At 32.2% G+C, this 21,697-nt stretch overlaps 1 protein-coding gene across 1 annotated transcript; it reads right to left on the reverse strand.

The window, feature by feature from the left end:
* Positions 1 to 2,692: 2,692 nt before the first annotated feature.
* LOC143068589 (uncharacterized) lies at positions 2,693 to 15,701 on the reverse strand. Its single transcript, XM_076242774.1, has 2 exons — positions 15,254 to 15,701; positions 2,693 to 3,020 (listed from the first exon to the last, which is right to left on the reverse strand). The coding sequence occupies exon 1, from the start codon at positions 15,688 to 15,690 to the stop codon at positions 15,280 to 15,282; it is 411 nt and encodes a 136-aa protein (XP_076098889.1). The 5' UTR covers positions 15,691 to 15,701; the 3' UTR covers positions 2,693 to 3,020; positions 15,254 to 15,279.
* Positions 15,702 to 21,697: the final 5,996 nt, after the last annotated feature.

Here is a 21,697-nt window from a genome sequence, read left to right on the forward strand (position 1 = left end):
CCAGAGGGACAGTCACACTCATAGATCGTAAATAAAATGACAACGCAACGAAGGGTTAATTTCAACTAACCATTTGGAACTCTTGTTTTAATAACTTTCTTGTGAGCAGCAACCCTCTATCAATGAAATTATGATTGGAAATACCAGCCCGGTATAGTATCAATTGAGAGATATATATCCGTATGCAGACGTTGCTGGAATGTTGCTACATAGAAATGGAAAGTTCACAATTTGGAACCTGAAATCATCTTTTTTGTCGTAAAGTTTTGTTTTCAATCGACCCTTATTTTCAGTTTCTAGATGTAAGTCATATCCGCTATCACCTGTAAAATTTTTAGTTCTAGATGAATGCCAAGATATGAGGCAGACTTAGCTGTGTCTGTTGTATCCTTTATCTTTAGCTCGATAGGATAGATGCGTTCAACATAGTCACCAAATTTTGAATTATTTAGTGAGAGAACATCATATATATAGCAGATAGTAAAGTAAAAGGCTATTGCTTTATTCTTCCTGAGAAGTGTCTGTATGAAGGCAGTACAGTTAATATAGCATTCAACAAAAAGTCCAAGCAATCTTCCTCTTTTTTAATAACGTCATACCACGTATTGCTTTGATTTGTTGTGCTTTAAAAAAAAAATTCCTGTTTTAAAGATAAAGACCATCAGGCATGTAAAGGCATTAACAATTTCTAGTAAAATAAAAAGTAAAATCACAAAAATACCGAAATCCGACGAAAATTCAAAACGGAGAGTCCCTAATCAAATGGCAAGTTCAAAAGATAAAACACATCAAACGAATGAATAACAACTGTCATATTCTTGAATTGATACAGACATTTTTTATGTAGAAAATGGTAGATTAAACCTGGTTTTATAGCTAGCTAAACTTCTTACTTGTATGACAGTTGCATAAAATTCCATTATATCGACAACGATGTGTGAACAAAACAAGCAGATATAATAGGTAAAAAGGCAACAGTTAACATTGTGTTATCATCCAAATCACTATAAAACATATAGATATGTAACAATATGTAAACCAAATGCTACTATGTTGAAATCCAATGTTACAATGTTTAAACCCAATGTTATAAGATAACTTACCTTCAGGGAAAATAACAATATTACTTTTATGTATAAATATATATATTCACTTTTAATTTCAACAATAAATAGTAATCAGCTACAGCGTCAATTTGTTTATGCGAGTCTGTTTGCGACTCTGGAAATAAAAATACCATCTGCGTACACTATTACAAAAAGTTTAAGATAATTATTAAGTTCAGTTTTTAATTCATCTAAACGAGTTTTCAATTCATCTACTTTTTTGTCGTCTAGAAATTCTTCTAAATTATTTACATATAGCGAAAAAGTGTAAGGAATACATTTTTCGCTGGTCGTACTCTAACATTCATCATTAGAAATCTGAAAATTCATTACAAGATTGTATACTTTTATACAAGTTTACAGCAGTTTTATACATTTTACCTTTTTATATGAAATATATTTGAAGTATGATACTTTTCAAAGTAAAATGACATCCCTGATATATGCTTCTCTTGATGGAGCACGAAAAGGCGTTTGATTCTGTTTAATTGTCAATTTTTCTCTCTTTGAAACATTTCAATTTAGAAGATTCCGTCATAATTTTTTCAAAAAACAATCAACAATTAATAATATTTCTTTGAAGGGACATTAGCTACGAGATATAAAAAAAATATATGATCTTTTGTTGGTTCAATCATAAATAATTAAATTTCGATGTAACGCGTCTTCTGGTTGGCTGATAGTGTTTTGTCAATCATCTCATAGACATGATTTTGTCATTTGACCATGACGTCATCAACGTTGTTTTCATGATTTACTCCTGCTTAAAATGGAATTTAGAAGAAAAATATAAATATTGACTGTCTATTGAAATAACATAAAAATGTGTTGCACTTTTAAATAATACGCTACGCGGGTTATTCAGTGTGCACCACTTTTTTTATGTTATTTCTTCATAGACAGAAAAAAAACCCCAGTAATTCCTTCAATGAAAGGGAAATAGAGATATTAATTTGCCTAAAGCAGCCAGTTTGATTTAATTTTGTCAAAATAAGCTAAAAAATATCGATGATGAATTATTCACTTGCGAGTGAATAATTCGACCTCATTGAATCCGTATTCATTTGACTTTTAATTTCACCACTTAACTAGAGATGGATTATGCATGGTTTAGGCGTGTTCAGTTATTAAAAGGAAAAGAATTTCAACATTGAAAATGAAATAAGGGTATTTTTTTGTCTCGATATTTATGTTTAAATCGAGTTATATGACCGCCGGTAGTCTTCGGAAATGATGTAACATATTATCGAGTCCATGAATTGTAAATTGTTTATTTCAGACTTTTTATAATTTTGATTTACGTTTAAGTATGTTATAACTCTAATGAGAGAACTTAAGTCAAATCGTGGAACATGGATTTGACAGAAAATGCCCCTTCAACAGTCTAGTCAGCATTAGTAATGATATGAAGGGTATTTCGATAGATGATACAGAGTGAATGTAGTCTTAATATACAGACGACGCATTATTTATTCTTGATAGATTTACTTATTTTACAATTATCTGCTGTCTGCCTGAGATATATAACTGAAACTTAACTCAGTAATACTAAAGTTTGCGGATAGGCAGTTTAAAAACTAGAGACAACGGGTTCGTGAACTTTATTACAACTAGTACTTTTTGTAATGCTTTATGAATTCTACAAATAAAATGATTTATTGCGTTTAAAAAGTCTGATACGCATATAAATATTGTTACAGGGTAATAATTAATAACTCAAAACAAAACAATCGTTATCCGTTCGAGTGTTATATATTTTGAATGATTGAACTTGTGGCATTTTCGTTGGGCTTGTGAGTATGTAAATTGATCTGAATGGTAATGTTTTTTTAAACACTACTTTTAACAATAACTTTATTCATGGTAGTTATTCAGTGTTTTCTCATGGACTTTATAGTTGTCAACAAGGTCTATCTGAAAAAGAACAATAATAAAGGTTTTTATTAAGATTGTATATAAGACTTCAACAAAATTTAGGTTGAAACGACGAATCTGTTCAAATAATTGTCTCTGGAATCATTGATACAATTGTCGATATACACTCTTTGACAAAAATTAAAAAAAGCAAGTATTTCTTTAAAAGTAAAATTGTAAAAATAAGTGTCTCAACTGAAAGATACAGGTATATATTTTTAATCATGGAAGTATTATATTGACAATATAATACTTCCACGGTTTAATCGAATTTGATTGTTAACAAACTGGTGAATATTTTTTGTTTATAATTTTAAAATATGTTTTCGTCAGTTTAAGTGTTTCTGATTTATGACTATAATATGAGTACTGTTATGCAAAATTGCAAAGTTTTGCCCCTAGCCTCTTCGACCAATAAAACGACTAAAAAATTAATGTGAGGCATGAAAGGTTTGTCAATAGTACCAATATCATTAATTCCCTAAATGGTTATGGTCATGTCTTGGCCGAAAGACTTATCTTTCAGAGCGACATCGCTTGACCCCGTCGTGCTCGCATTGCGAAACAATTTGTTTAAATTTTAGTCTTAGCATAGGTTTCCCCAAGTTTGATTTCCGACGTCTTGCTAAGAAAATGAGAAGGTATTCGCGTATTAATAATGTGTTCCGGAAACGATGATGGTATACCCAATATTGTGATATTGAATATCGTTTTTTTTAAACGACAGTATAAGTGCATAAACAACAACAATTTGTATCTGCATTTACAAATAGCTTAAATGGCGTGCACATTAAAGTAATATGAAACCTCAAATTAAAAAAAAATATGCATATGTTTTTTTTATGATAAAATGGATGGTTTTCATTCTTAAACTTATGTACATATACTTTTTTCTGAAGAACATTCTTTAATTTGTCCACATTTAGGAGAAGTTTACTTTATTTTCAAATGCTTGCTTCCAGGTAGCAATTCGCCGACATATTTTCCGTATACACAGTGACCTTAGCGTGAACCTTTTCGTAAAAAAAATCCGGAGATCGCAACACACGTTAGACCTGTCACTGAAATAAACTATTATCTGATTGTACATGTTAAACACGTGCTCAATATCCATGCTTATTTGTTGTTTACTATAAAGTGACAATCGGTTAACTTCGGCTTCAAAACACGGCAACTAATGAGATGCCATATTTTCACATCATAACAAATGGAGAGAAAAACATTGACGATTATACGATACATTTGCGTAATAAATGATAAAATCGTGCACAGAAGACTAAGTTAATGATATATACATGCATTGGTTCAAGAATTGGATAAACCATTATTTTTCACTCGTTTCATATGACTTTAAACTTACTTTCACTTGTAAGTTGTATTATTGATTTCGTTTTTTCTTCGGTCAAGGAATAAACATAATTAAAAATATATTGTGAATTCTTGTATCATGATCTTTAACCATTCGTGGTCAGAAGTAAAATCACAAAAAGACTGAACTCAGAGGAAAATCCAATCGGAAAGTCCATAATCACATGGCAAAATCAAATGACAAAACACATCAAAAACAATTGGACAAGAACTGTCATATTCCTGACTTGGTACAGACATTTTCAAATGTAGAAAATGAAGGATTAAACCTGGTTTTATAGCGCTAAACCTCTCACTTCGGGCCTCAAACAATATTGTTTTTGTTTGCAAGAAACACTACATTGACTGCCTGATTAAGGAACTGGGGATAAATTTCACACTTGGAAATCCTACATATACACTAAGTACGCTCACGAAGCAGGAGATCCTGGAAAACCACAAATCGGTTCTAATCTCCTTTGTTTTTAATCCAAAGGATGCAGACCAGGATCTTCCATCCTTATATTGGATTCCTAAGCTTCACAAGAATCCTTATAAGGAAAGGTATATTGCAGGTTCTTCCAAGTGTTCCACTAAACCCTTTCTAAAGTTCTTACTGCCATACTCACTGCAGTCAAAGAAGGACTTCAGAAATATTCCGAAACGACATATTCAAGAAGTGGTGTTAATCAGATGTGGATACTGAAAAATTCAAAAGAGTTATTGGTGAATTTACAATCTCAAACATTAAAACATTGTACCAACATTAAAATCTTTGAGTTTGCAACTCTTTATACCACTATTCCACATACTAAACTTAAAGCTCGACTGAAAGAACTCGTCAGCTTATGTTTCTTTAACAAAAAGGGCACTAGACGTTTTAAATATCTAGTTTTGGGCTGGAATTCAGCTTACTTTGTGAAAAATCATACAGAGTCAAGGAAAAATATACCGACGAGGATATCACTGCCATGCTGGACTTTTTAATTGACAACATATTTGTTGAATTTGGAGGTTTGGTTTTCCAACAGACTATTGGAATCCCAATGGGTACCAATTGCGCTCCTCTACTTGCAGATTCGTTTTTATATTCCTATGAAGCAGAATTTATCCAAGGGCTTGTACAGAAAGGAGAAAAGAAATTAGCCCAGTCTTTTAATTTCACCTTTCGGTATATTGATGATGTACTGTCTCTTAATAATAATAGATTAATGGTCACTTACATTTAATATATCCAAGTGAACTATAATCTGCTTCATATTTAGACCTTTTTCTCGAAATGACTACTGATGGTAGGTTGAATACCAAATTTGATGCCAACGCGATGATTTTAAATTTCCTATAGACATTTCTGTGTAGCAACATCCCAGCGGCACCAGCATATGGAGTATATGTGTCTCAAATGATACGTTACTCTAGAGCTAGCTCAAAGTACGTTGATTTTGTTGAACGAGGAATACTGCTTTCTCAAAAGTTGCTAAACGTTGCTTTCATGAATGTGACCTAACGAATTAGACTATTTACCGGATTTGTAATCACATAAGCAACACGACGGGTGCCACATGTGGAGCATGATCTGCTTACCCTTCCGGAGCACCTGAGATCACCCCTAGTTTTTGGTGGGGTTCGTGTTGTTTATTCTTTAGTTTTCTATGTTGTGTCATGTGTACTATAGTTTTTCTTTTTCATTTTTAGCCATGGCGTTGTCAGTTTGTTTTAGATTTATGAGTTTGACTGTCCCTTTGGTATCTTTCGTCCCTCTTTTTTTAGCTCACCTGGCCTAAAAGGCCATGTGAGCTTTTCTCATCACTTGGCGTCCGTCGTCGTCGTCGTCGTCGTTAACAATTTTTCAAACATCTTCTCCTCTGAAACTACTGAATGGATTTGAATGAAACTTAAAATGATTGTTCCTTAGATTATCCTGCACAAAGTGTGTGCTTCGATTTTTGATCCGTCAAAAAACATGGCCGCCGTTACTTAAAATAGAACATAGGAGTCAAATGCAGTTTTTGGCTTATATCTCAAAAACGGAAGCATTTAGAGCAAATCTGACATGGGGTAAAAATGTTCATTAGGTCAAGATCTATCAGCCCAGAAATTTTCAGATGAATCAAACAAACCATTGTTGGGTTGCTGCCACTTAATTGGTAATTTTAAGGAAATTTTGCAGTTTTTGGTCATTATCTTGAATATTATTATAGATGAAGATAAACTGTAAACAGCAAAAATGATCAGCAAAGTAAGATCTACAAATAGGTTAATATGACCAAAATTGTCAATTGACCCCTTAAGGGGTAAATGTCCTTTAATGACAATTTTTCACAATTTGTTCATCATATTTGCTAACTTTAAAAAATCTTCTCCTCTGAAACTACTGAATGGATTTGGATGAAACTTAGCATGATAGTTCCTTAGATTATCCTGCACAAAGTGTGTGCTTCGATTTTTGATCTGTCAAAAAACATGGCCGCCCTTACTTTAAATAGAACATAGGGGTCAAATGCAGTTTTTGGCTTATATCTCAAAAACGAAAGCATTTAGAGCAAATCTGACATGGGGTAAAAATGTTCATTAGGTCAAGATCTATCAGCCCTGAAATTTTCAGACGAATACATGTTTGCCTGGCATGGTTCAATATGTTCAATAAGGCATTGTTTACCAGGTGAGCGATTCAGGCTCTTGAGAGCCTCTTGTTTTTTGTCTCATTGGCACTCATACCAAATTTCCCTATATCTATATCTGCATAATAAATATGCTTGTTAATCAATATTTGTTTCTAGAATACTTTCTGGAAATCTTGAATAAGTATACTTTGTAGCGCATTAATCCACAAGTTTTAATGCAAAATGATGGAAAAGTTAATGATGGCTTAAAAAGATTTAAATTCTTTTCTCTTTCACCAAACCTTTCTTTTCTGCAAAGATGTTAGTTTGAAGCATTCGTCCATTCAACTATGAGATTGTTTTGAAATAAATAATAATGTCTGCATTCTTTCGAGAGAAAAAATGAATTGTTTCACCGCAATTATCAAAAATATGTCTTTTGACTGACTTAAACTTCAAAATTCTTTTTATTCATATTTAAAAAAAATAATTCATAGCCCTTTCTTAGCAAAAGAGGGACGAAAGATACCAAAAGGACAGTCAAACTCATAAATCTAAAACAAACTGACAACGCCATGGCTAAAAATGAAAAAGAAAAACTATAGTACACATGACACAACATAGAAAACTAAAGAATAAACAACACGAACCCCACCAAAAACTAGGGGTGATCTCAGGTGCTCCGGAAGGGTAAGCAGATCCTGCTCCACATGTGGCACCCGTCGTGTTGCTTATGTGATTACAAATCCGGTAAATAGTCTAATTCGGTAGGTCACATTCATGAAAGGAAGACAACTCTCCATCCAAGTAACAATTTGTAAAAGTAAACCATTATAGGCCAAGGTACGGCCTTCAACACGGAGCATTGGCTCACACCGAACAGCAAGCTATAAAGGGTTAAAAAAATTACTAGTGTAAACCATTCAAACGGGAAAAACAACGGTCTAATCTTTATAGGACAGATGAAAACAATTGCAAACAATTGCAGCGGGATTGCATTGACATGTATGAGTTTTGATATTGTGTACATACCTGGCCTTTTCCATATCGTTAGTCTTGGTCTGATATGGGCCGAGGATGATACCCGGGTCGTTATGAAAAAGGATATGTATCATTCTTTTTATCATATACAACCGATGTACGAAAGAGCCCAGTCTGTTACCCCATGTATGTGTTTCATGACGTATTCTATGTTTTTCATTATAAATAAATGATCGTCTTACAAATATATTAAAAACAGTAGAACTATGGTCCATGCGGAATATTTCACTTATAGTTGCATTGTATATTTCTTGTTATCAGTTAAACAGATTCTTTTTAGAAAAAAAGGAGTTTGTGCAAAGAGAACACTAGTGACAACTTGCTTACATCTTGACTGACTTATGTTTTGTCATGTTTCATCTGACATTGATCCATTTTCATGGTCAGATGGTAAATGCTAAGTTTTTGTGGTTTTGTCTGTTTCTCAGATACTTTTAGGAATATATCAGCTGTATTTGATTGAATGCATGATAGTAGGGGTTAAATGTCAGTCTGGCAGGTTTTATCTGAGCTTGATCATTTTCATGGTTCATTGAGCAAGTTTATATTTATCGGTTTGGTCAATTTCTCAGATACTATAAGCAATAGTGACAGTATATTAAGGAATGATTGTAAGGTTCACATGTCTATTTTTCAGATTTCATCTGACATTGACATAATTTCAATGTTTCATTGGTCAATGTTCAGTTGTCATGAATGTGTCAGTAGATACTCTAAATAATAGGTCAACTATATTTGGTGCATGGAATGATTGTTAGGTGAACATTTAACCTTGACAACAGTTTTAAGAAAGAAAGGTTTCGTCTGTTCAATTTTCGTCATAGTGGTCTGTTTCTCAGATACTATAAGCAATAGTCTAACTGTATTTGTTTTATGGTATGTATTCAACCATGATATCAGTGAAGCAGGCGAGATATTTAAGCGTGTGCACTTTTTTTATAGTTTTTCTTTTTTGTACGTGTTACATGGGTAAATGATACAGCTAGCATAATTTCCACCTGCCTATCCCAATTTGGGAAACAATGTCATTTGTTGTCGTATGTAATATCTAAATGGTGTTCGTTATTTGGAGGATTATGTGTTGAGGATGTATTCTTCTGACTTTTCAGTCTCGTTCAGTCTCGTTGAAATCTCGTTTTTTAATTATTCCCAAAACATGTGATACAAGTGGAAAATATCAATGAATTTTAAAAATATGATAACCAAACATAACTCTGTGAAAAAATTGTGTATTTACAATGAATGGTTTTTGAGTAATCCAGTTTTCAAATTTTACGACCAATCAAGTCAGTATTTTTAGCTAAAATTTTGGGAAAATGGGATAGGGATACAAAAAATGATTTTACAAGAATCATGTACATCCCATATCATTTTGGTCTTTTCAAATTTCTTAGATATTTATTTTTTCAATTATTTATTACAAAAAAGTTGAAATAATATGCATTTTGTTCTTAAAACTGAGAAAAATCACAAAAATACAAAATTGACAGCATGGTAAATTTTACACAATAAAGCGTCAAAATATGATAAAACTTTCTAATATTAACACCTACCTATAGTTGTTTTAAGTAAAATTTATTCAGATTTGTCCACTTCATCTTTATAGTAAGTATGAAAAAAAGTTTAATTGTGGAACTGTGATTTTTTTCACGATAATAGCCCAAAAATAGGTAAAAATCGATGAAAAATGGAAAAATCATCAAAATTGAGCATTTTCAAAGGGCCATAGCAAAAAAAGAAGTGCACCACCATATGATTTTTGCTTCACCAATTATTTTGTTACAGTCTTATAAACCCAAAAATCAGGTTAGGAAAAAAAAGTTTAATTCTAGAAATTTTTGGCTCCTCAGAGGTGTACATCCTTAATGACATATCTTTATAGAAATAAGGCTATGTTGTACGATTGCCATTGCGACAACTATTAAACAGAGTTTAATTGACGAAGATAAAAGCAATTATAGTATTCCTTTAACAATGAGAAAAAAACTCATACTATATAAACAGTTGTGATAAATGTGAAACAATTTGAACAAGAAAAGTAATGGCCTAATTTATACAATACAATATACGAAAAACAAATATGACAGAAAACAAAGTAATTCTACTAATACAATATTTAGACTTAAAAAATACTATGGAACTCGGGAAAAGCTTTTGTTTAAACATCTGCTGACAGAGCACAATTGTCTCAAAAGAGTGACGAAAGAAACCAAAGGGATAGTCAAACTCATAAAACTCATAAAGAACAACGCTATGGCAAAAAAAGGGGGCTAAAAGACAAACAACAGTCAACAAACACAACATAGAAAACTACATGCCGAGCAAACACCACATAAAACCGGGGATGATCCGGAAGAGTAAGCAGATCCTGATTCACCTACGATACCTGTTGCTGGTGTAAGTACAAATACGGTTATAAGTCTAATTTGGTAGGTTACATTCGGGGGGAAACAAGGCGGGATAGTGGTTACGACAATTGAAACATACCCGTCGCCATCTGAGAAAGAACTATTCCATAATGGTCAATCAAGTCATGCTGGAGTCCGTAAATATTTGAATGGATGATTTCAATTTAACTACTTGGAACTATTGGTTTTAAACCTTCCTTGTGAACAACAACCCGCTATCAAGGAAATCACGATTGGAAATTCACGCCCTGGGATGTCGTATTAACTGGAAAATATATTGTAAACCAATTATTTTCGCGACGTTCGCGAGAAGAAAAATTACGCGAATATAAATTGTCGCGAATATATAAAACTTGAATCATTCATTAAACTTCATCAAGTAAGTCAGAAAATTGCGAAATTGAATAGCCGCGAAGTGGTCCAGAGAGGGTCAAACGCGAAATAAAGTATCCGCGAAAATAAGTTGGTTTACAGTATACTGTATATGCAGGTGCTACTGGAATGTTGCTACATAGAATAGATTTTTTTTCAATTTGGAATATGAAATCATCTGTTTAGTCGTCAGGGGCTGTACTCAACCGACCCTCATTGTAATTTCGAGATGAAAGTCAAGATATAATGCAGAGTAAACTGTACCTGTTGATTCCTTTATAGAAAGTTATTTGGGATAGATGCGTTCATCCGGTCACCAAAAATTGAATTATTTAGTGAGGCATCATCTACATAGCCGAAAAAGAAGTTTAATAATAATTCAAGCTTCTTTTCATTCTTCATAAGAAACTTCTGTATGCATTCATCATCATGTGAATAAAGGATAAGTTCGGCAAGAAGAGGAGCACAGTAAAAAAAACTGTTGTTTCCCAGTTCTCCTGGGAATGCCGATAGTTTGTTGAAAACACGTCCCCAAAGCATAAAAAGTATCTTGTTAATAAAAAAATCAACCATCTTGATATTGTCCGTTTCAGAAAAAAAAATGTTTGAATCAGAGTGATTTTTTTACGATGTACAATTCTTCCCTCCCAACGACAAAACACTTGTATCTACGTTGGACATTCTTTTTAATTAGACAAAGCAAGACCAACTTTTTTTTTATTTTTTTTTTTTATTTTGGAGAAGAGAATGCTTGTGTAAAGGGCAGAAAAGTCAAATGTTTTAATACCATTGCAAGATGAAAATTGGATACCAGATTTCACCTAGAAGTGTTATTGACGATTGTAATTTCGCCAGTAATTATGTGGCCATCGTCAATATTCAGATCCTGCAATACGTGTTTGTAATTGAAAATTTTAGTTTGAATTGGTTTAGTAAAGGTAATCGAAATGAGACTGATCGTTCAAATAGAGATGCATTTACCAGTGAACTGATTTATGATGAGGAATAATGCCGAAGTTGATGGCACCGAGACCTTTGTTGGTGTAATAACGTTTTGGAAAGGATCGTTTGTTCTTTTCTTCTTATCCAATGCTGATCGGTTTGAAAAGTCTGTGATATACAACATTTAATAATTCAATCTCGGTCCGTGTTACACTAACTATCAATTAAAATTTAAAAAAAATCAAATTTTAGTTTTTTTTGGAATTTTGATCAAAGTTTTGAAATATCAAATTCGATTTAAAAAAAAATATTTTTTAACGTTGTGTTCGCCTCTAATGTAGAAGGTTGTTGATATCTTTCTACATTGATATCCTCTATACACATTGAATTTAAAAACTAAATCAAATGCATGTATGAGTAGCTTGGAGCCAGGATGATATTAGAAGGTAGAAATTTATGCTTCAACTCAGTGTGATTGTATTGTAAAAGCTGAATAATTCATAAAATATAACCATATAACATTAACATTATTTCCAACCTGAATATGTGTTTGATAGTTACCGCGGTACATTAAGATATACCTTGTAAAATTATCCTGGCTACAAGCTACTAATATTTGATCTTACTCTTAAATGCAGCGTGTATAGCGGGTAGCAGTTTAAAATTTATATCAACAACATCCTACTTTCGAGGATAACACAACATTCATTGTGACACCATGGATTCTGTATTGCTTCCATGCCAATACTTAGAACTAATATTAATGATGTAATGAAATATATGATCGTAGGCATTCGAAAAAAACAAAAACAACATGTTAAAAACTGCATGACTCCAAAGCGCACATCTGATTTTACCTCCATCAGGAACATACAAAAGTACATTGTATGCCTAAACATATCGTAGAAAATATATACATACTCAACCCTAACATACTATTTGGCTTACTGCGAGTTGATCAGTTATCATTGTTACTCCTAAATGATGGGCGTTTGGAATAATCAGAATGGTGTTTGTTTTATCATTCTTTAACTAATTTCTTCATATCATAATAAGAGTAGCAATAGGTTACTTGGTTATGTGCACAGTACTTTTAAAATACATTGTCAAAAGTTCGTCTAGATACTCGAGTTTCGATCATTTTTTAAAAGTTACTACCATCTTGCATCGGTAACGACCATCATCCAAATTACTATAGTTGACGTTATGATCATCACACATTTAAGTTACGACCATCATGCTCGCATGTTTTAATGACTATTTTACGAAAAATCGAATGTGTTATGTATCAAATTGTATTTTAATATCAACGTACTCACGATTAGTATGTATGAGACAACTGGTTTGGCTCAAATGAACCTTTAACTACACGAAAATGGGAAAAGAAAAACTTATCTCTAGAGTTGTCTCCCATTTTCGGCCAACCATAACTTTACGTAACGACCATCCGCTTACCATCAGTGAATATTGTTAATTTTCTAGTTTGTCAAAGGCTCACAAATTTCCAACAACTGTTTTCAGTTTTGGTTTTTAGCAAAAAAATACCTCAATAGTCCTTAAACATGATGCACAAGCTTATATACTTACACATAACATGTTGTATCGGTTTGGTATAAATTTAAGAAAAGTTGTGAAAAGTAAATATATAGTATGATCGAACTAACTATACCTATATTTCTCAGTGTTGATTTTTTTTATGTACAAGCGATAGAACTCATAATACGGCTCGGGAGGGCTCAGTCTTCATGGGGACATTAAAATCCGACGATGACGACGTGTGTTCAACCACGTAGGTTTGAAAATTAAATAATGGTAAAATTATAAAAAAATTATAACAATTCAACTTTTGTGAATTAACGCAAAATGTATCCGAATTAATATCTGGTCTAGTAAGGTTAGTGTTGGATACAGTCATTTTTTGTAAAAATAATCTCTGGAAATTTATGTCTTAAAAATATTACGAATAATCATATTTCCAATACAACCAAATAAAAAAAAACAACCAAAAATATTTGCCAAATAATACCCCAATTCTTGATTAGTGAAGAATATGATTATTGTAAGATTATCGCAATTCTTAAAAATATAGTATTATATACATATAGCCTAGCAACTGTGACCTAACCAATTTTTCATGGGAATACAGAGGAAATGTCTTACGTTTTAACTTTTGAACATCCGTATACTACTGTTGCCTTTAATTACGTAAATTATATATAACATGAAACCAGTAAGTTATTTGACTACTTCAATCTTCTGTTTTATAGTTTACACAATATGGATACATTTCCATAATTATATAATTTCTTTTTAATGTTTACATTTTTAAGACATAATAACGCTGTATTGTAAATAAATATACGTAACGTAATTTAAGGCAATTCTAATGACAACATACATAAAATGTTGAAATGAATTGGTCTAAGTATTTTATTGCTATGCTAGTTCTAGTTTTTGAAAAACAAAAAAGTTGATACATGTACCAATTTAATCGTCATTAGATAATTTATTTCTTATTACATAAGAACAATATATAACATTGACAGACTCAAGATTTTAACCAAAAAAGAAATAAGGAAATGTTGAACAGGCAACACATCACATCTGAAAATGACAATTGTTTTAGAATTCATCTCATTCGTGTTCAAAAACTATTCAAGATAGTATCTAATCATGCTGCATGAAGTTTAGTGATTTAATTACGAGTATTAAAGACAGAAAACTGGCTTCCTTAGATTAAATGTATATACATTTATATTAACTGTAGAGGTTACAAAACAAAGAACAATCGTAAATGTCTCCGATATCGTGTTTCAGGTGAAAATTTCGATTTTTGTTTCTTCGGAATAACCATAATGATTTTGAATTGCAAAAATGTTTTGCAACATTACTATTCAACATATACGAAATGAGGCTAAGATCAAATAAAATTATATTGTGGTTTAATGCTGCAGTAATATCTGCAGAATCATCTTCTGAGAGTTACAAAACTTCCTTGTTATTTCTGATGTGGGAAAAAAGAACATGGATGTTGTCAGGACTAACTGTTTGATTTGAATTTTACATACATTGTTTTGGATTTAAAGCATGATTGGTTATAAATATTAAATGAATTTGATTGTTTCAATTTGAAAAAAAAACGGACAATAAATTTTGTCAAAATTTAGAATTATTCAAAACTATTTCAGCGGATCAGATGTTGATAAACTGAAAGGTGTCTGTGTTAAAAAAAAAGGGGGGACAGTAAAAATGACACACCACTATCAAAATCAAATGCGTCCGATGCTCTTTTCTGGATTTAACCTTCATCAGAAATTCTCAAACCAAAATACTAGTATGTAAAAGCCAATGATGAATAAGAATAAAAATAGTTAAAGGTCTATATGCCCAAAAGAGACCTCAAAATAATAGCTATAGTTTTATCTAAGTTAATTTTCCCGAATTTCTTTTTTCATAAACGATTTTTGACCAGTAGTGAAATTGACACAGTGTGAAAAAACAAAACAAAAGTTATACATACTGATAGTGCTTAGAAGACATGGTCCGTTAAAAAAAATCATCTTGTCCACCAAAGTCTCCTCCAAAGTCACCAAAGCCTCCATCACCAAAGTTATCAAAGCCTCCACCACCAAAGTTATCAAAGCCTCCATCAAAGTCATCAAAGCCTCCATCAAAGTCATCGTCATCATCTGGTATTATAAGGTTCACTCGTTCGAAAGAATCTCCTCCTCCTCCACCACCAAAATTGCCACCAAAATTGCCGCCTCCTCCTCCTCCATTAAACAAACTGCCGAGTAAGCCAACCCCTACTGCTGCACGTGCTATGTTTCCTAAGTTCGCACCAGCTGCGGCACCTGCAGCACCTGCCCCTCCTAATGCCCCACCTAACAAACCTAACTGTCCATCTGTTGTTGCTAAAAGCAAACACAGAACACAGGAAAATAAAAGTATATTCATCCTGACCTGCATTGAGCTAACCACTAGTGTTATTTTATTTTAATCTGATATATATACAATAAGAGGTCAATGTCAGAAAATCTGTCAGCTTTTTGTATGAGGCGCAGAAATTAGGGAATGCGAGGTTAACCAATCACTTCAACAGTTCAAAATCGAATGCAAAAAAGTTGATATTTTTCTGACATTGAGAAAATATTGTTTTTATACTGCAGCTTACAATTATAACGGTTGCATTTATGAAAATGTAAACAAAAAGCCCAACTTTTTTTCCATCCCTAAATGACCCACAAATAGTTAAGAAAAGGACGCGACATGAAATTGATATTGCACGAAATACTTGTATGTTACTAAATTTGGCAGATAAGGACACCGACATCAGGAAATAATCTAGATGCAGTACCATGAAATAGTAAAGACATCGATCACTTGCTTCTGTGCAATCGTGATTGATATACCTTAATTATGATTTAGTATGCGCATACAACGCGTGTTTATTATATAAATACATTTAGAGTTAATAATGCCACTAGCTATTTTAGAATTAAAAATAGTGTGTCTAAAATTTAAAAAAAATAATTATGTAATTAGTTTTCACCATCAGGACTCGATCAGCAGATTGCCAAAAAAATATCATGTTTTACATTATTGTTTTTTCGTATTTATTTTGTGTCTAATAACGATACAAATTTTCGAGCAAAGAGCACTTAACTATCGATATTCAATTTGATATACTGAAAAATCATAGTTTTTTTAATATACGGATATGGATAGAATACTGCACATTGCTAGAAATCAAAAACAAAACTATTGATGACAACGTTAGATATGAGTTGGAAATTAGCATCGTGGAGGAAGATCCATTGTTCCAATGGAATTAGGTTCAACTTCCTTGGCCCGATCGTAGCCCAGATTTGAACCATATCGAGCATATATGGGACACTATTGTGCGGATAGTCCGCGAAAGGACACCCCAATTCAAACACATCATGAAATAAACAATGCCCTTCATCAGAAATTAGTCGATTTATGGCAGGAATCAAAAGACGTTAAGATGCGGTTATCCGTTTGAATGGAGGCTGCGCACAAAGGTCTAATTCTTTGGCGTATAACGATCAACCTTGATGTAAACAGTCATCTGAAGATTAATTTTGAAATGTCTGGCGTTGTAAAGTTCGACTACAGTAAAAGTTGTAAAATGCATTTTTTTGTACAAAAAACACTTCATTTTTTTATTAAAATTGTGGTTATAAAAATCATTTTTTTTTCAAACATTTTTGTTCGTTTAAATGCCAATGTTATCATAAACTATGTTTCAATAATATTATATAAATATTTTATTATATTTCATCCAAAAAAAGGCTGATTTTTCAAGTTTTAAAAAATCAAGGTGCTGCAATACTTTTTTCTATGTGTATATGATGAGTTTATTGATAAAGTAATACTGACAGGTAGGAAATATTTATACATAACATTTGTGTTTTTCATATAATCTGCTGACCTAGTCCGAGTGGTTTACACAACGATTTCGATATATCGTGGGTTTAAATCGTTTCTTTTCAGATAAATAACTATCATCTAAGTATCAATAATCTGATTAATGTGGTCATTCATCATCCATGGATGTATTGCAAGTCGTACACAAAAACTGGCTGATATCAAGTTTAAAATAACATAGGAAATTACGTACACTATTAAAGAAGTTGAAATAAGACCAAATGTTAATTGTTTAAATCTGATTATATTGGCTTCAAACGGGCAGATATCCAGTTGAAATTAAACAAATAAAATGGAACTCGTTGTTAGAGAAGACAAAATTTCATACAAACAGTCGATTGTGCAGGTCAGGTGCAAATACAAGTTGATCTTTTTGTGCATAAGCCCAAATACACCACAAAAATATAACAGATTGATCTTATTCAGCATCTCTAACCACGGGGCAGTGTTGTTTGTTCATTCATTCATGTCTTTATATCTGGTACACAATCTCACTTCAGATTCTATTTATATATATATAGTGTCTAAAAATAGCAACAATCAACATTCAATCTATCTAGGTGTGGATCAGTTTGTAAATAAACTGATGCAGTTACTAAATTAAATTATATAAGTGTCTAAGAATGTTACATTCTTAGACACTTATATATATATATATATAAATTTGGTTAAATAACATTTAAAATTCGCTGTACTAAAAATTGAAATAATTGTATATGGGTCAAGTTAAACAACAGAATATATGTATTTGAGAAAATTTCAGAAAATTGTTTTTAGTTAAATAAATGCATAAAAGTACATTGAACGATACTCAAAAGCTATCAGATACATTTGTTAACTAAAATACAAATGGCATATAAAGATCGCAATTGGTGTTGGTGCAATATATATAAATTGATCGGTTTTAAATTGGCAGATTATTACAATTTAAAAATTAGCTGGTGTAATGGGAAGAAAACTTTCAAGCATCAAAACTTACTATATATATTTTATAGTGACTTTAACCATACAATTTAAGTTTTAATGCATCCATACGGCTAAACCCTGTATCAATGGAAAGCATTCCATCTGGACTATATCTTTTTCATACGGAGCAATTGATGTCAAATCACGATTAAATGTTTAAGGACGGACAATTTCTTATTTAACAAGACGTCAACAATTTTGAATATTCGGTCCTCCAATTAACAAAATTTGGCAAAATATGTCGGTATTTTGGGTCTTCAATGCTAATCAACTTCGTACCTTATTTGGCCTTTTTAACTTTTTTCGATCGTCACTAATATGTCTTTTGTGTCTTTTGTAAACAAAACTTGAATGGAAATGTTTTTCCTAGTTTCAATGATGAGTTAATTTACAATCACTGGATCGATGCCACTGCTTGATGAGGATTCCGCACCAATGGTATCACCATACCAGTAGTCAGCACTTTTGTTTTGACATGAGTTATCTCTTATAAAGTCATCATTATAAATTTACTCATTGTTTAAAACTTTTGAAATACTATGGAGTTTCTACTCCAGGAATAGATAACTTAGCTGTATTTGGCAAAACCTTTCTGAATTTTGGGTACTGAATGATCTTCAACACCGTACTTTATTCGGTCTTTTAAACTTGTTTTCATTCGAGCGTTTATGAGGAGTCTTTTGTGGACGAAATGCGTGTTTGTCGTTCAATCCATTACAATAACTTTTAACTTTTCGGGATTTTTTTATCCCAGGAATGGATTGCCTTAACCGTTTTTGGCCCAACGTTTTGGAATTTTGTGTCCTCAATGCTCTTCAACTTAGTACTTGTTTGGCTTTATAACTATTTTGATCTGAGCGTCACTGATGAGTCTTATGTAGACAAAACGCGCGTCTGGCATATTTTAATTATAGTCCTGGTACCTTTGGTAACTATTTACACCACCGGGTCGATGCTACTGCTGGTGGACGGTTCGTCCCCGAGGGTATTACCAGGCTAGTAGTCAGCACTTCTGTGTTGACATGAACATCAATTATATGGTAAATTTTATAAATTTTCTGTTAAAAAACTTGGCCGACGAAACGCGCGTCTGGCATATTGAATTATATTCCTGGTACCCTTGATAATTATTTAAGCCTAGTTTTTCATATACATGTATTACAACTTTTATATTCTTTAATCAATTTCATTCAACAGTTTTGAAATATGCTAGATCATTTTTTTATGGTATTGACAACCATGGGTGTATTAATAATAAACAATGAAAAGCAAAACAGTCCCTATTCTCAGATGGCGGTATTTAGGGCAACTACAAAAGCTGTTTGAAAAGGCTGATTCCGGACCATTATTATATCAATTAAGGTTTAAAATGAAAATACTCTACCTATAGATAAAGGCAACAGTTATATACCGCTGTTCGAAATTCATAAATCGATTAAGAAAAAAACAAATCCGGGTTACAAACTAAAACTGAGGGAAACACATCAAATATAAGCGGAGAATTACGACACAATAGAAACACATCCCTAAAATGTAACACACACAGATACGAACTATTACATAACAATGGCCATTTTCCTGACTTTGTACAGGACATTTTAAGAAAACAAAATGATGGGTTAAACCAGGGTTTGTGGCTAGCCAAAATGACTACATTTCATGACAGGAATACAGTACAAATAAATGCAAGAACATTCAGGACAGAGAATTACGCAAATAAACAATACAATATAGCACATAAACGATAAATATAATGCATTTATGCCATATACCTGTTGATATATTAAGAAATATTTTGCTTTTAGAGCAATTAATTAATTTTTTGCCGGATTTTTAATTATTTCAAATTTCTGTGAATATTGCGCAATTAAATTCAATATGCATTTGATTTGTAAATATGGTATTTTATTCTATTATGTTTATAACTGGGTAATATGATTTAAGAATAATAAATATCATAGAAGAACCAGAAATGGGCATCTGTGTTAATCTTGCAAAATTGGGGAATGTTCAGTCTTGACCTTTGACCTTGTTTTACACCGTACGAATTTTTGACGACCGGGTAAAATAGAAAGTACAGACAACAAGCTTTCGAATGATATGTAATGTAGCCTATCTCAGCTGGCTGCATTAGAGTAGTTAACTCATCGTCTTTTTGAAAAATGTAACTCGCCTATTTCATATGTAGATTATATGTATCAAATCCAAAGAATAGACATTAATATTATCGAAAAGAGAAAGTAGAGTACACCTTTCATGCGTGTTTCAGTTGACTATTCTGTCTTGAAAACGTATAAACAGTCGGAAACCAGGTTGAAATAGAACAAAAGAATCGAAGCTCTTTGTTAGAGAAGGCGATAAATGTTTACTGTATTGTTTACTATAGTGACAAAATTTTTAAAAGTTAATAGAAACAAAATTGCAATTTTCTTCTCAATTACGAGGTGTTTTATTTTAAAAACACCATTTGCATAAGTTTTCAATTTATCTAGTACATAGTTAAGCAGAACAATTAGATATCAAGTCGACGACATCACAGGGACTCGGTTAGCAGATTAAAATTTTGTAAATCAATGTTTTTAATTTATTTTTTATTATTTCCTGTCTATTTGCATTACTATATTAACGTATTTAACGTTGCCATCACTATTTCTTTGTTTTCTGGCAATGTGCAGTTTACTAACCATATCCATATACTGAAAAAACCTAAAGGGATCTAAGTCGCCATCTTGAATTGCCTTCCCTACTTTAGATAAAAAAATAATTAAAAATATTAATAAATTACTGTATACCTTACAACAGCCCTCATTTTCTTCCAAAATTATTCTTCTATCACATGCATATTTTGATTTGTGGATTAACAGAACCCTTACGCAGTTTAAGTTGCATTCGTGTCAGAATATTCAAATTTCCCGGCGAAAGCAACGTATCATTCGGAAACTTCCAGGTTGATGCGTTTACTACAACGATAAATCCTTATAAACAGACGAGTGCTGTCCCTTAACTTCATACCTACGCCACACCAAGATATCCTTCATATAAATTAAATATCAAACAAAAATGTCTTTGAACAGTTAGTGCATGTATTGTTTCAATATCAGATTATCCTCCTATCCTTCCTCCCATTGAAAATATCAAATGATTGTCCCAAACTATCGGGTTGTATTTCTGAGATCTTCTGACATCGTCCTGATATTTTTCAAATCATGGATTTATGCAGTACAACACTTATATAATCAGAGGAGTATATGTATGTATATGGAAAAGGGGCCTACTGATTGAACTTCATACATGCATGTATGATAAGTTAATATACTTTTTCAAAGTATTACTCCAAGTTGACCTACCAACCGGCCCTCCCCCTTTTTTTATATCCTGGTACTGTTAGTAAACCTTATAAATCCCATTGAACGTGTCAGTATTTTAAGTAACTTCTTCATTTTATTGATGTGTCTACGAAAAAGTCAATGATTTATGTTACCGTTCTATTCGTTAACATGGTTAATAATTTTGCGCTCGATATGTAATAATAAATCAGGGGACAGCA

This window comes from Mytilus galloprovincialis, chromosome 3 (genome assembly GCF_965363235.1).
Source record: "Mytilus galloprovincialis chromosome 3, xbMytGall1.hap1.1, whole genome shotgun sequence".
Lineage (NCBI taxonomy): Eukaryota > Metazoa > Mollusca > Bivalvia > Mytilida > Mytilidae > Mytilus > Mytilus galloprovincialis.